This window comes from Poecilia formosa, unplaced genomic scaffold (genome assembly GCF_000485575.1).
Source record: "Poecilia formosa unplaced genomic scaffold, Poecilia_formosa-5.1.2 Scaffold115, whole genome shotgun sequence".
NCBI classification, from domain to species: domain Eukaryota; kingdom Metazoa; phylum Chordata; class Actinopteri; order Cyprinodontiformes; family Poeciliidae; genus Poecilia; species Poecilia formosa.
The window spans coordinates 1,028,264-1,042,319 of NW_006800054.1; the positions used below are offsets into that span (position 1 = coordinate 1,028,264).

The window sequence follows — 14,056 nt, forward strand, 5'->3', positions numbered from 1 at the left end:
GGGTGGAGAAGTAAAGGAGCATCTGAGTCGATCTTGTGACACAACAAGTGACTGATGGTCTTCTGATGCTGCTCTTTTTGCCTGACCTCACATGCTTGGGACCTCAGCACAGTCGGTTCTGAAAATGGGGGTGGTACCAAGTAATTGTTATTTGTGGAAAACACTTATGACCTAGCAGAGCCTAGTAGAGTCGTGCAAGGTAAGTGCCAGTGTAAAACGTTTTTTATACTTTTGTTCGCCGCAGTAATAAAACGCCACTTATAGCGAAAACTTTATTTTATAACACAAAAGTTGGCCTTTAAGTAGATGTAATTTCTGCTCCTTTTCTGACCAGATGTGTCATTGGGATGCCTACGGGTGTCTGGACTCATTTTTCTCTGAACAACCGTCTCACAGGGAAAGCCTCATTTACATTAGTGAGCCATGGTGTAGTTAATTGTCATTGTTAAGCATTCCAGAGAAAAGTTTTTAGAGAGCAGATAGAGATTTATTGAGATTTGTAGCTATCAGCAGAAACTTTCATACTGATGGACACGTAACGCCTTTTCTTATCGGATAGACTTAAGGATAGACAAAGGGTCACCTCGATAGTTTAGCTGTTGAATCGCTGCTCGGGCTATCCGTTCTAGCTCTGTCGTGAACTATGTTTCATCCTCTGGACCTGCCCTTGGGGTTCTTCTTTCCTTAAATCAAAGCAAAACAAAGACAGATTGTGTTTGATGGGTGAATAGAAGTCTGTCCTTTTAACCTGTTTACTTTTTTGTGAAGCTTACTCATACTTTTTCCAAATTTTTTAAAGTAAAAGTGCTCACTCCATCTTGTGTCATCAATTAGTGCCCACACATTGATTCAACATCTGTTTAAAAGATTGTTCTTTCGTTTACAACAATACGGAGCAGGAAAATTGGTGGCAGATGCTGTGTCACCATTTATATCTTGAAGTATTTATCGAGTTCAGACTGCCTGTTGTTGTCAGAAAATGACATGAAAGTAACTTTTTGCCTTGAAAAGGGGGAATAACCAATCATAAGATATCAGCATTTCAAATTTTCAGGATGTTTAAGTTTTCCAGTTCTAAAATCTGATATTTGCCCTTTAAATGATCTTTGTTTTGTGTCAGTCTTTCATTTTGTGATCTTTACAACATCTCATATTTCACTGCTGCTTCTCTTTGAGATGTTTGGTGTTAAATTTAAGAGCTTTAGCAGCAGCAGTTATAAAAGCCTTTTGGACTCATTATGTTTTCATTTAATGAAGTGGAAAATAAATTCGCTCTCGCTTAATGGATTCCAGTATGAACTGTTAGACATTTCTGATGAGTGCCAGAGGTTTATTTTACCTCAGAGTCTTTCAAAGTTCATGACATTTACAACAGCTTCTTTGGTATTTACGTTGAAGGTTAGAGTGGTCAGTCAGACAGCTTTTAGTTTTCCACTGAACCTTTGTTTCTTTATAATGAGAAGTTATTACAATATATACACAAGTAGCATTGCAGGTGTTAGATTTAATGCCCTAGAAAAATATTCAAAAAATATATTTCAGTATAATGCTATGATCCTCTATAGGACTTACAAAAAATGACTAAAATATTCATCTGATGTTTTATGACTAAAACAGAAAGAAGCCATCTATAGGGCTAATTAAACATTAAAGTATACATTAAGTGTCATGTGGTGTGTGTGTGGGGGAGAAGAGTTTCCTTAGTGCCATGTCATCCAGCCCTAAGCATTCTTGGGGAAAACTTATAATTAACTGAACGGAGATAAGGTTGAGCTTATTGCTAAACTGGTATGTCTGCTGATGGCTCACTAAGTAGCAGCCAGCTGCAGACAGCACTGGCAGGTTAATCAAATATTAATAAGGAATATCGCAAATGACAGTTTAAATACTGCTGTTGGCCAACAGACATGAGTTCATCAGTTGGAAAGCAAGTGAATACCCAATTTTCTTAATATGGTGGGTCACATTGTCGCATTAGCACATTAGTCTAACCGTGCCTGGATAAGGCGCCTGGACTCACAAGGCGTGCAGCAGGGGATTAAGCAGTAAAAGTGAAACGTGAATAGATAAAGTCAGAGAAATCTTTCATGCAGTAGCCCAGGCATACAGAGACTGGTGTTAGTTTTCACCCATTTCAGTCTGTGTGGTTTTCTTCTTTTAATCCGGTCATATGGAGCAATATTAGTTATTTTTATGTAACTATGTCAAAGTTAACTATGTTAAGCTGAAAGTGTTTGCATTCAGAGCTGGGAAACTCTGGTTTCACCACACCTGAATCAAATGCATTATAAGGACTCTTGGAAACTTAACTTTTCCCAAGAAGGAAAAATAAATAAAATTGAAAAGACACATGAACAAGATCTTAGCTCTAGTAGTTGCATCTTAACTCCTAAAATATACCTTGACTTTTTGGATTGTGTTATTGATCCCCATGATTTCTTATATAAAGTTATGCTATATATATAATTAAAAGCTAATATAAAATTAATTATTTTTCTAAACTTTTTTTTAAATGGACATGCACTTAAATTAAGACGGTTTTGTTGTTTCCAGTTTAGAGCATATTGAATTCGAAAGTTAATGCAAATCATCATCAGCATGCTGTTATTATTAAAATGATTAAAAGATGACCCAGTTTAGGGTCTTGACCCATGAGGACTATTAACAAATGGTCCTGTTAGATATTCTGGTTTTACATAAAACCCACATGCTGAAAAGTCTAACCTGACTCAGAGGTCTTGTGCAATTTTGCTGTAGGAATCTACATGACAAGTTTTGAGCTTATAATGCAAATTCACATGCAAATAGTTTGAGACTATTACTGAAGCATTATTGTTTTGTTTTTTTTGTTGTTTTTTTTTTTCAGATACTGTACCCATTATTACCCCCTTCAGAAATTCCCCATCTCTTCCTTGTCAAAGATGCGTTGATGGAAATCATTAATGACAACTCTGATTGGCTTCAGGGTGAAAACTCAAGAGGTTAATGCAGCTGCTCAGCACGGAGAGCCATTCAGAGCAGTGACAGCATTAAATCTGTCAAGGAAGAAAAAAAGGATTGCGAACGAAAATGACATCAAGACATGCAGAGAAGCATTTGGAAAGGAACATTTTAACTTTTAACAGGATCGCTGGAAACTGTCAACCTCAGTAATTCGGTATGTTTCATATAATCTTCTCGGTGGGATATGGGTGAATAGTCACTTAAAAGTACATTTTTGATTCACTCTATGTGTAGAAGTTATATTGTCATCCCAGTTTTACTTCAGGGACTAACTTTAAGCTTTGATTCTGCCTATTTTAGTTCAAGTCATTCAGTAATTTATGAAGCCAATATATGCTTTTCTAAAGAATTTGCATGGGTAGCCTGGAAAGGTTCTTCACATTGATGGAAAAAAAAACAAACGGGTCCTAAACTCTACCCTTTAGACCTGAGGTGACTAAGCCTGGTCTTGTAGAGCTAACATCCCGCATCTATTGGATACATTTATTCTCCAATACAGTGTATATCAATTGACTGAAATCCCTAAGCATGCCATTTAGCTCTGCAGAGGCCTGGTAACAAAGTGTTTATTTGAATTTGGTGGTTTAGAGAATTGATGCATCTAAAAATTGCAGAATAACAACTCTCTAGGACTGAACTTGGGCATCCCTGGTCCATACCTGCTTGTCACTGCAGTGCCTGTCTCCAGCAGAAACTGGGAAAGATTTCAAAATTCTTTTTTTTTTTGGAACCAATGTGAATTGTTGCCCTCAGCTCTTCTTCTTTAGCTGGAGGGATTGTCAGGCTTTACAGCTGTTCTCTCTGCCCAAGTTGGCTGGCTGTTTTCTGTCATAGTCTATCATGCAGAGGTTCTGGGTTCTGCTCTCTACAGCAGAAGCATAGAGACAAAAACGGGGCTTAATTTAAGACTATACTGGATGTGAACACAATAAAAAGTCAACAATTAATGGAAATCAATTTCACAACCAAACTTTAACTGAGTTGATCCATGCTTTGTTATTTTAATTCGGCTTTCACTCAGTGCTGGGTTAGTGCATTTTTTTGTGTCTGGACGTCATTTTTCCGATCTGTCTCTTAAGACTTTATGCTGATTTAGTCCTAACCAGCTCAGAGAAGTCACTCTGTCATGATCTCATCAGGTAGAAAGGATGACTTGCATATGATCATTGCAGGTTATCATTCTCATTTGAATCAGAAAGCAGAATTTCAAAACAAAATCAAGACATTTTAGTGCTCTAAGGATTCCAAGCGAGATCGGTCAGAGTTTTAAACTAGCAGCAAAATATCATTAATTTGACATGTTATTTATTGACATAGACATAAATAAAAGGCTTAATAATAGCAACTTTGCAATCATAGTATCCAGACATTTTTTAACAGTCATGACCAGAGTGTGTATGCAAATGTGTGTAAAATGTCAGATTTCTGAAAAATTGGTGTTATACTTAAAAAGACACCATAAAATATGTCTTTTCCATGCAGCCTTACTGAAAAAAATGTATTGCCAATAAATGTTTATGGTATTTAGGACTTTTATTTTGATGATCACAATAAGAATACAAACACAGAAAAAAAACTTAAGTCCACCAAAATTTAAACATATATATATATAAAAGTTAAAGGAGATCTTTGATTAAACCTATTAATTTGTTAATTCTCACAGTATTTTTCAATTCTGTTTTCCACACTTTATGTCTGCAATAAAAACAAGTTTAACTGCAGAAAAAAACTGACAGGCTGATTTTATTATTCATCTGACATTATGGGGTGACTTCATGTGGAGTGCTCATTTTAATAGTAAGGACAGCAGATCATTTTCAGAGGAAATAATGAATAAATAAGGAATCTGGATAATAAATATTTAAGCTGCGTCATGATTGTGTGGATGGTGATGGCAAATGGTGGGAAAGCTTTGTGACGTTTTTTTGGTAAATAAGTTGATCCATTAAAGTAGATTGAATAATATTTAATTGGTATGTTGATGAGACGAAAAATTGTTTGGTATATATTTTATGTATCAATAAATAAATTACACTTCTCCCCAGATGACCCACAGAATAAACCCATATTTATAGATTTATAATCTTAATACCACTTATTTGATCATAGTATGAACTCTGTTTATTATTCAGTTAAATATATTTTAAAGGTATTCTCAATTAACTTGTTTCCAGAGGTAGGCATTTTTTATAAACGGTTCTCTCTCTTTTTGTTCAAAGTACATTCAATCCCACTTGAAATCTTGTCCCACAGTCTCATAGAATTTGATGTTAAAAGGTCTATAAAACTCCTGGAGCTGTTCTATGACCTCCTGCTCAATCTGTACGTGAGTCCTGCCCTTGGATTTGCCGAGGCATCGAGGTTGGCTGCTGCTTTCGGGCTTCTTTAAACAGGGGAAACCTTTGGTTCGATTGAAGTAGAAGTGCTTGTCCGTGATTATCCGTTTCAGCCCTAGAAAGTCCTGGACACGGCCCATTTCCCCCGCTGGGTCCGTTATCAGCCGCTCACCGCTCACAAAATGCATCTGTGACAGTCGAAAATACTGCAGCCAGTTTTCCAGGTGAAGGATGTACATTCCAATCCGAATGGCGTTCCAAGACGTGTCCACAAGACCCAGGCTTCGGTTTTTGAAGGCTAGCTCTTCGAATGTGGGAATGTCAGGCTTCTTCGATAGAGTCTGGGTATAGTCAGAGATGGCTCTGGTGACAGGGTTTCGTACCACAACAATCAGCTTAGTATCATGAGACATGCTGGAGATGCGGTGAGGTGCCTCTCTGGTCACAAAATAGCTGGGAGTCTTCTCTAGCGTTATCTGGCTGTCGAGTGTGCGTGGCATCAGTCCCCTAGTGTGAGAAAAAAAAAAAACATGAATAAGCTTTTTTTTTTTTTTGCTCTTCTAGGAACACTTCAAAATGGTTTTCTTTTTATGGATATGTACGTCAGGGGAATGCTCCAACTGGAGCATAAAAACAGCACCTGAAACTTTATGCATATTAGAAAAGTTACAAAAAATAATAATAGGCTACAAAAGTGAAGTGACAGCTACTAATATCACAATGTACAGTTGGTATTAAAAGTCAAGAAAAAAAATGAAGCCTTCTTGCTTTGACCAAATTGTACACTTACAAAATATGTGGTCAACAAAAATACATGACATCCTACTAAATATATTAAAACTGTGATAAAATGCATAAAGGTTTAGTATGCCAGAGCAAATTAATGTTGACTGTATGAAAGCTGTAAATTGTACGCTTGGTTTTATTTTATGATGCAGTAAACATGCTCTTAATAATTTTACTGCCTTTATGAAGTCATGCTAGGTCAGCACTCCTTCATCATGACTTAGGGGAGTTTGTACAATCAACCTTCAACCGTGGTGGCCTGCGGCCTCAGAGAGTGAAATCGCTCAAACCCTAAGATTAGGAGCTTTAAGCTCTGCTTTTAAGAGCTGTTTCTTATCTGTTTTTTTTTTTTTTTATTAATGTTGGCTTATTTCAAATGTATTTTATATGGCTCTAATTGTAAAAAAAATTAAGGGCATTTTGTAAAATAATCTTGTCTAGTAGAATGTGCAACCCTGTTTTTTTATGAGTGATCAAAAACATTTTAATCTACTTCAAGCATTTGGAAAGCCAAAGTGCAGATTCATTAGTGAGGACAAAGCTTCTGCATTGCTTAACATGATGTAAGGCACATGTGTCAAACTCAAAGCCCGCGGGCCACATGTGGCATGCCATGTCATTTTATGCGACCCCCCTACCATTTTATAGGTCCATGATTGACTTAAAATAGGTTTTGAGCACGAATTGACTACAAACTACATCTCCCATAATGCATTCCGATTGTTACCAGCCAACGTTACGGCTTCTCACCACTAGAGAGCAGCAGAGTCACCTTAAGCTGCTTATTGATTTTCCCTGCAAATAAAACTGAGACATCAACAAGCTAACATCAAAACGTCCAAGAAAAGAAAAATCGATTTACAAGTAAGACTGTGAATGAAGATGTGTGTGAGTTGGTGTCAGGGCGGCAGGTCGCGCTAGACTTTTTTTTGTTATCCGTTATCTTGAACGACAACATAAAAAAATCGGTCCTGTACTATTTTTATCTGTGAAATTAGTCATATTAACATCGGCTATTTAGTCACATTTTATGCGGTTTAGTTAATATTCACCGTGAATCCAGATCCCATCACAAATTAAGCAGATAAATGTATCTACATTTTTCTCCGTAGTGACAAAAACCACTGACTGAGGCCCCAATAACTTTTAATAAATTGAATTAAGCGACTTCACTTAAATTAGAATCACTTCACCCGCTGGGGTCTGAACGCACTTCCTCCTGGTTCCCATCTGCAGAAAAATCGGCGCTAATTCATCAGTCAGTTGGATCTGTCTGATCCAAACAGATCAACTGAATTCTGTGAGTGTTTTACCCTGCGCGGGCCGGTGTGCCCTCTTACCAGGAATTTTTTTTTGTTTTTTTTTTTGCGTGTTTTCGCTTCTCCGAAACAGTCAGATGTTACGTCTGCAGCTCCTCCAGAGCGCCGCTCTCCTGGGTAACGAGCACCAAGAAGGCTCCATTTGTTAAATCCGCTGGATGAGTTACTCTCAGCAGTTTCTTATTCTTCGCAGCGGCGGAGCCGCGTCCGCAGTGGTTGAGCAGCGCACTGCGCATGTTACAGTCTAATTAACTTCTGCGTCGTCATTTATTTTCTCAAGATAAACTGCCGGGTCCTCAAATGAATTAACACAACGTTGCATTCTCTTTAGTTTTCTCTGGTCTGTAATGGAGACTTGAATTTAACGCGCCATTTTAAACCAAAGGTTTGTAATGCGCTTCCTAACCAGACGCTCCAAAGCGTCCGGTCCATAACTCTTCAACACGCTGTCAGCTCCCGGTCAGAAAGACGCATTTAGTTCAGAGACCATGAGATGATATTCAGAAAGGATTTTTTAAATTAATTGATTTCAGTTGCCTCTGAGACTAAATTTTTGCGTAAAGTCTATAATGTATATATATTACAGCCCTATCCCTACAGCTAGGAGTGCCCAAGTCTAGTTTTCCAGAGCTACCATCTGCAACTTTAGATGCGTTCCTTCTCTAACACACCTGGATCATTGACTCATTATAAGCCTCTACAGAACTGAGTTGCTGCTAATGAGGGAAGTCAACCTTTTGTCTGGGGTATATTTTAGCAGGGATGCATCTAAAAGTTGCAGTCTGAAGGACTGCAGCTGGGCACTCCTGATTTGTACCGTCAATGTGGCCTGTTGAGGGTGGCCAATATGCTGAAGTGGCCCTCGGTGAAATTGAGTTTGAAACCCCTCATGTAAGGTAACATTATTACCAGGACACTGCTGCAAAATTTGAAAATTGCATAAAATACTCGTCTGAGCTTTAGAGTGCAAGCAAAAGGGATTCAAAGAATCATTTTCAGAACTTTTTGACTCCGAGGAACTGCCTTAGATAAATGGATGACATGTCTTACTCTCGGCCCGGGTCTTGCGTCACCCTTAAATGAGCTAAACTAGATGTCTGCACTACCAGTTCTGACCATCACAATTCTTTTATCAAATTTGTTTAACCTAGCATCAAGATTCTTTCTTTCTTTCAAGGTACTATCTATTTTCGTCTGGCACAGTCCTTCAATATTTGGCGGCTGTCACAACTGCATAATGTTCTGATTATTCCAACTCAAATCAAATGTATCCTCAGGGTTTTCTTCTGGGCATTCATGAGAGAGCAAACAGATGTTGCATAAACTTAGATTTTTATTGATTTTTTTCATGTCTTAGAGTTGAAACTACTCATCATTCAAGTTGGTAAATTCATATGCTTTGCTAAAGTATTTGCAACAAATTGAAAATTAATGCGAATAAAATGAAGATAATAACTTGTTTTACATTGTAAACCTATGAAATAAATCTAAACAAACAAAGCTATATGTGAGTCTCAGATTTGCTGCTGAGATAAAACACAAAAACATCCAAATTTTGGATGAATTTTCAGATACACGACAGTGACAGGTCAGGTTGTATAATCAAAACATGCATCACAATTACCATCATCATACTGCACCAATAATCGGTCTGCAAGCTTCAGGCAAATGACTGCATTTGTCATGTCCATCAAGGAGAGGTTTCCGTCCTGCTGTAATACTTCATTTTGCTTTGGCACTTTGGTCAATAAAAGTTGATTCATAACCAAATGTGTCTGGCAGTTTGGAGACCAAATGCTTCATTTACCATTCAGAGACCAGCCATACATTCATGATTGTCTGTTTTCTCCAGACATAAATGTGACTCAGTTGCATCATCAGCCCAAAAACTCGGCAATTTAGGAGAAATAATCTCATGAGTTCTTTTGAAACTGGTCATTAGGTGAATGACATCAGAAGATGCGATGTCTAAATTTCTACAGTTACTGTTTCAGAATGCAGAGCAGTTTCTTTATTTTAGGTACGTTACGACACAGTGCTGATGATAAATAGGACACCTTCTTTATTATTACCAGAGGAAGGGTTCGATTAAAACCTAACCTTTCTCAGAGCTTTCTCTCTCAAGGTAGGGGTAGCCATAGGTTACTGCTAAAGTCTTGGAAATATTGATCCATTTAGTTTTATTTATGATCCCCGAGTTGTTGGCTTGGGTGCCTCAGGGCCACCAGGGAACTATTAATCTTTTATGAGAACGACACCTTTCCGAGCAAACAGCTTTGCTACACACGCAGATGCAGCACACCAACACACACCGGAATAAAAAAATAAAATAAAAAAAAGTTGCAGCTATATCCAAGATGCTTGATAATCTTCAGAGCCCTTATTTCCGCTGAAGGGAGGATCTTTGATTTCTGACTTGTCAGTTCCATGCATTTTTACTATCTTTAGAAAAAAAAAAAAAGATCTGTATGTTCTGGTTCAAAACTGCAACTTGTCATATCAGAACTCTGAACTGACAACACTCACAGTGAAAGTTCGCAAATGTTGCTTTTCAAAATACTACTGCTGGCTGGATTTTTGACGGTTACAACTCTAGTCTGTTGACTACATTTCCAAGCATGTCGCATCATTTGCATGAAGATGGTGAGACATTCAGTAAAAAAAGAAGATAATCAATCTGGAGAATAATTCACATTCAGGTTTGCTATTTTTGTTTGAATACAAACTACAAAGGTGAGCCTGTCCATCAGATAAAGTTGCAGCACCTACCTTGTCTGGAGTTATTGATTTTTACAGCTGTTCTGTTTGTTTACTCCCTGGGAGTCTTAGTGCCTGATAGATTAAATGACTGCTACACAGAAGATATAAAACACTGATGGAGCTGATAGAACAGACAAACACATCTCAAGGTGGAAAGCCAGTGAGAAATAATTAGGATTTTTTTTTGTAATATAGAAAGCTGCTTGTTATTTTCTTAGTTACCAATGCTCTGTCTATAGTATTGTGATTAATGCAAGAGTTTAATTTAGAAAGTAGATAATATCGTCAAAGCGTTTGTCAAAGTCAGTCCCTGGTAAAAATGTATTTGCATTTGGTAATAAGATGAGATCTAGCAAAGCACTTTTTCAAAGGCGTTAATGTATGCATTACACCTTTGGAATCAAAATGCATCTGGATTGCATCTGGAGGCGTTCTGACTCATTTTGACAGGATGGTCTCAAGCTGAATCTGTCAAAGTTGGTCAATTTTCTTAAGAAAAGGCAAATTTTAATATGCACACATAATTGTTGCCGAGCAGTAGAAGGTCAATGATGTTTCCTCCCACCATCCAAAGTCATTCATAAAATGTTAACTGGCCATTTAAAACTGGCAAGTTACAACCAATGATAGGTATGACTGATGGACTGTTAAACAGCCACATCTGGAAACTCGTAGCGTTTGAATAAATGTCCCCATCAACAACCGACAGCATGTGAGCTTTCATAAATGAAGTCATAATTACAGAGAGAAAAGACGTGAAAAGGAGCTCACAGCGGTTGATATACAGTGCTACTTATAAAATTTGTGTTGAACTTATGTAGTCTAAAGATTGAAAAACATTGATGGCCATTTGACAGCTTCTTGGTTTGCTAACGTGTTACTCTTGGCTAAAGTCCAGCAGGTTGTGGTGAAGTTCTGTGTGTGGAACTTTACCACAACCTGTTCAATGTGTGTTCATGGAAGAAATAGAGTGCCAAAAAAGCACCTTGTAGAGGTAGTATTATGTCTTCATGCCAGCTAATGGCACAGCCAGAGCCCATCTGTTATCATTACATCACACCCTTGAGCTGCCTCAGCTGCCATGTTACTTCCAGAAAACACAATGACTCAGCCAGGGCGCATCGACTTAAAAATGGTCTTGTGACATCACACAGATTTCACCATTGGTAGCTAGGGCAGCTGCTACTACTAACGAAGACTACGGCAGATCCAGGCTTTAACGCCACATAAAGTATAGCATCTATTTATGATAAGGATACAGTTCCAGTACTTAGGAATAGGCATTTTAGTTAGATAACTTTGTTGCTTTTAAATTTATTGGGGAAGTTTATCGCTGAAGTTCTTTTTCACCTTGGTTTAAGATGATGGTGTGAAAATTACTTTTCTTCCCACAATTATCACTGTTTCACATGCTCTGGCCAGCTTATGCCATGATGGTGTTCTGGAAAGGAAAAGTAGTTTACGATGAGGAAAACTCAGAGCGGCTTCAAGTTATTACTGATGTGCATGAACGTGAGTGGAAATGACTTTTCTTACAACTCTGAAACAAACAATGCTGTTTGTTTCATTCAAGGGGAACATCAAGTGAGTTCAGTTCAGTCTCAGTATTAACTGTGATGCAATAGATGGTGAACAAAAGATGTTCCCTGTAGCATCCTTGTGGATACCAAATTGTAATGCCTCTCCTCTTGGTTTTGTCTATATTGCCTTGAAAGTGTAAAAGTTAAAAGTGTAAGCTGAGGGCATACGTACCAACTGTGTAAACAGATAGACTAAACTGATCATTTTACTTACTTATTTACATTTTCTATGGGCAGGATATACAACCGAGACAACCAAAAACGGGCTTAATCATTAATAGTTCTGTGACTTCTAACTTTTCTCAGTCCATCATACATATAAGTTGCCACAAGACGTCATAAATTTGCAAGTTTGCTTTGGCATTTACATAAGATGCCAAACACCATGTCACTCATCAGGGGCAATGACATTATCAGTATGTCAACTGGTGAGTTACTTTGCAACAGGGTTGGAGGTACAGAGTACATGTGTGTGAATGAGAGGAGCACATGCGGAACGGTGATGCTACAAGGAGTAGAAGTAAAGAAGGTTCAGGACTTTAAGTGGCCCAGAGCAACGGAGAGTGTGGAAAAGAGGCGGAGAAGCGTGTGAATGGATGGGGAAATGTGTCAGGTGTGATGTGTAATGAAAGGGTGTCGGCAAGAATAAAAGGGAAGGTGAACAAGACGGTAGTGAGACCAACAATGTTGTTTGATTTAGAAACGGTGCAAATGAGGAAACGCTATGAGGCAGAACTAGAGGGTGCAGGGTTCAAGATGTTGAGATTCTCTCTGAGAGTGACAAGGATATGTAAGATCAGGAATGAGTGCATCAGAGGGACAGCAGATGTTTTGATTATTTGCAGATAAAGTCAGACTGAGATAGTTCAGACGGTTTCACTTGAGAGGCAGTGATTATATCAGATGCTGAGTTTGGAACCAACATGGCAGGAAGCCGAGAGGTCAACCAAAAAGGAGATTTAAAGATGTGTGGAAAGATTACATGAAGTTACTTAGAGTGAAGGTTTGTTGTATTATTGGATGCCCGTAAACAAAGTCGGTTTGATGTTGCAACCCATTTAAAGGCAAAAACAACGCTTTGTTTTTTATTCAGACAAATTATGACGACTGAATGAGAGCTGTTTCCTTTAGGAGGTGTCAGTCTAGTTCAGAATGTTTAGGCGGTGAACTATGAATATGAATGAATTTTTTAAACATGTACACTAAATTTAAAGCTAAGGGTAATCTAGCTAAGGGTAATCTAGCACAAAACTGGTGTTTACATATGTAAATATTTTGCATGTCCGGTAGTCAGAGTCTACTCGTTATTTGAATGGTTAAAAACAATTAAAATTCAACTAGATCTAAAAGTATGGATAAATAGTGAATTTTAATGCTCTATTTGCATTTTAATCTTTTAAGTTTGTCCATTTGTAAAGTTCAGAGCAAGGATATGAGATGCTATTAGATATGAGATTAAGCTATTGTCCCTTTAGTGTTTTCTAAGTGAATCAATAACAAGAAATGAGGTGTCTTGTTTCTTTGTGTTTAGTAAAAGCAAAACTTATGGTCTACCCCTCATTAAAAAGATACTAAAAGCATTATGTCCACTAATATTCCACCTGCCAGTTGTATTTTAAAAGGATTAGTTATGTGTAACCGCAGGAAAGGAGAAGATGGTGCAATCAAGTGATCAAAGAGGACCAGTCCTTATTTTCGTATTGAAATCAGGGATGCTTTCATGTCAGTGGGAGCAGTCTGGGGCGATGGGTTCCATGTTGTATTGCTGTAATGTTAATGAGGAACACTGAGGGGTGCCTTTAATATCTACAAAATCTTTTTTGATCTGGTATTTGTAGTGAAGCCTCGTGTTCAGGTTCATTTGTGTAGTTTTAACTAAATTAGCATTCACAACTCACATATGGCTCTGTGTGACTGACTTTATTAGATGTTTAAGAACCAACAAAGTTTATCACTTGAAGTGGTGAACGTAGAAACAGTAAATGAAACGACAAAAAAGATGCATGGCACGGCCCCATTTAATGTATCTGCTGGTTATTGAGATAGCCAGAGTCAGTGGGAGAACATGCTACACCTGAGGCAGATTTCTAAATCAACCATCAGAAATGTACTTTTTGCTTCTTCTTCTTTTTTTTTTTCTTTCACTACGCCCTCAAGAAATTAATAACGCTGCACATGCTATCTGAAATGAAAAGATAAAACTGAGTTCCAAATGCTCCAAGTTTCTTGGCTCTTAGAAGATAATAATTATAAGCAATTAGAAAACCCACAT

At 37.7% G+C, this 14,056-nt stretch overlaps 1 protein-coding gene and 2 long non-coding RNA genes across 3 annotated transcripts in view; 1 reads left to right on the forward strand and 2 right to left on the reverse strand.

The window, feature by feature from the left end:
* Window positions 1-1,803, reverse strand: part of LOC107837120 (uncharacterized) — a 5,793-nt gene extending 3,990 nt beyond the window's left edge. The window contains exon 1 of the long non-coding RNA XR_001663111.1: window positions 584-1,803. This is a non-coding gene — a long non-coding RNA (uncharacterized LOC107837120). The remainder of the gene's footprint in view (window positions 1-583) is intronic.
* Window positions 1-4,525, forward strand: part of LOC107837121 (uncharacterized) — a 6,768-nt gene extending 2,243 nt beyond the window's left edge. Inside the window, exon 2 of the long non-coding RNA XR_001663112.1 lies at window positions 2,867-4,525. This is a non-coding gene — a long non-coding RNA (uncharacterized LOC107837121). The remainder of the gene's footprint in view (window positions 1-2,866) is intronic.
* A 429-nt stretch (window positions 4,526-4,954) lies between these two features.
* hs3st2 (heparan sulfate (glucosamine) 3-O-sulfotransferase 2) overlaps window positions 4,955-14,056 on the reverse strand; it is a 32,508-nt gene continuing 23,406 nt past the window's right edge. The window contains exon 2 of the mRNA XM_007560473.2: window positions 4,955-5,846. Within this exon, the coding sequence (XP_007560535.1) occupies window positions 5,228-5,846 (619 nt within the window). The 3' untranslated portion in view covers window positions 4,955-5,227. The remainder of the gene's footprint in view (window positions 5,847-14,056) is intronic.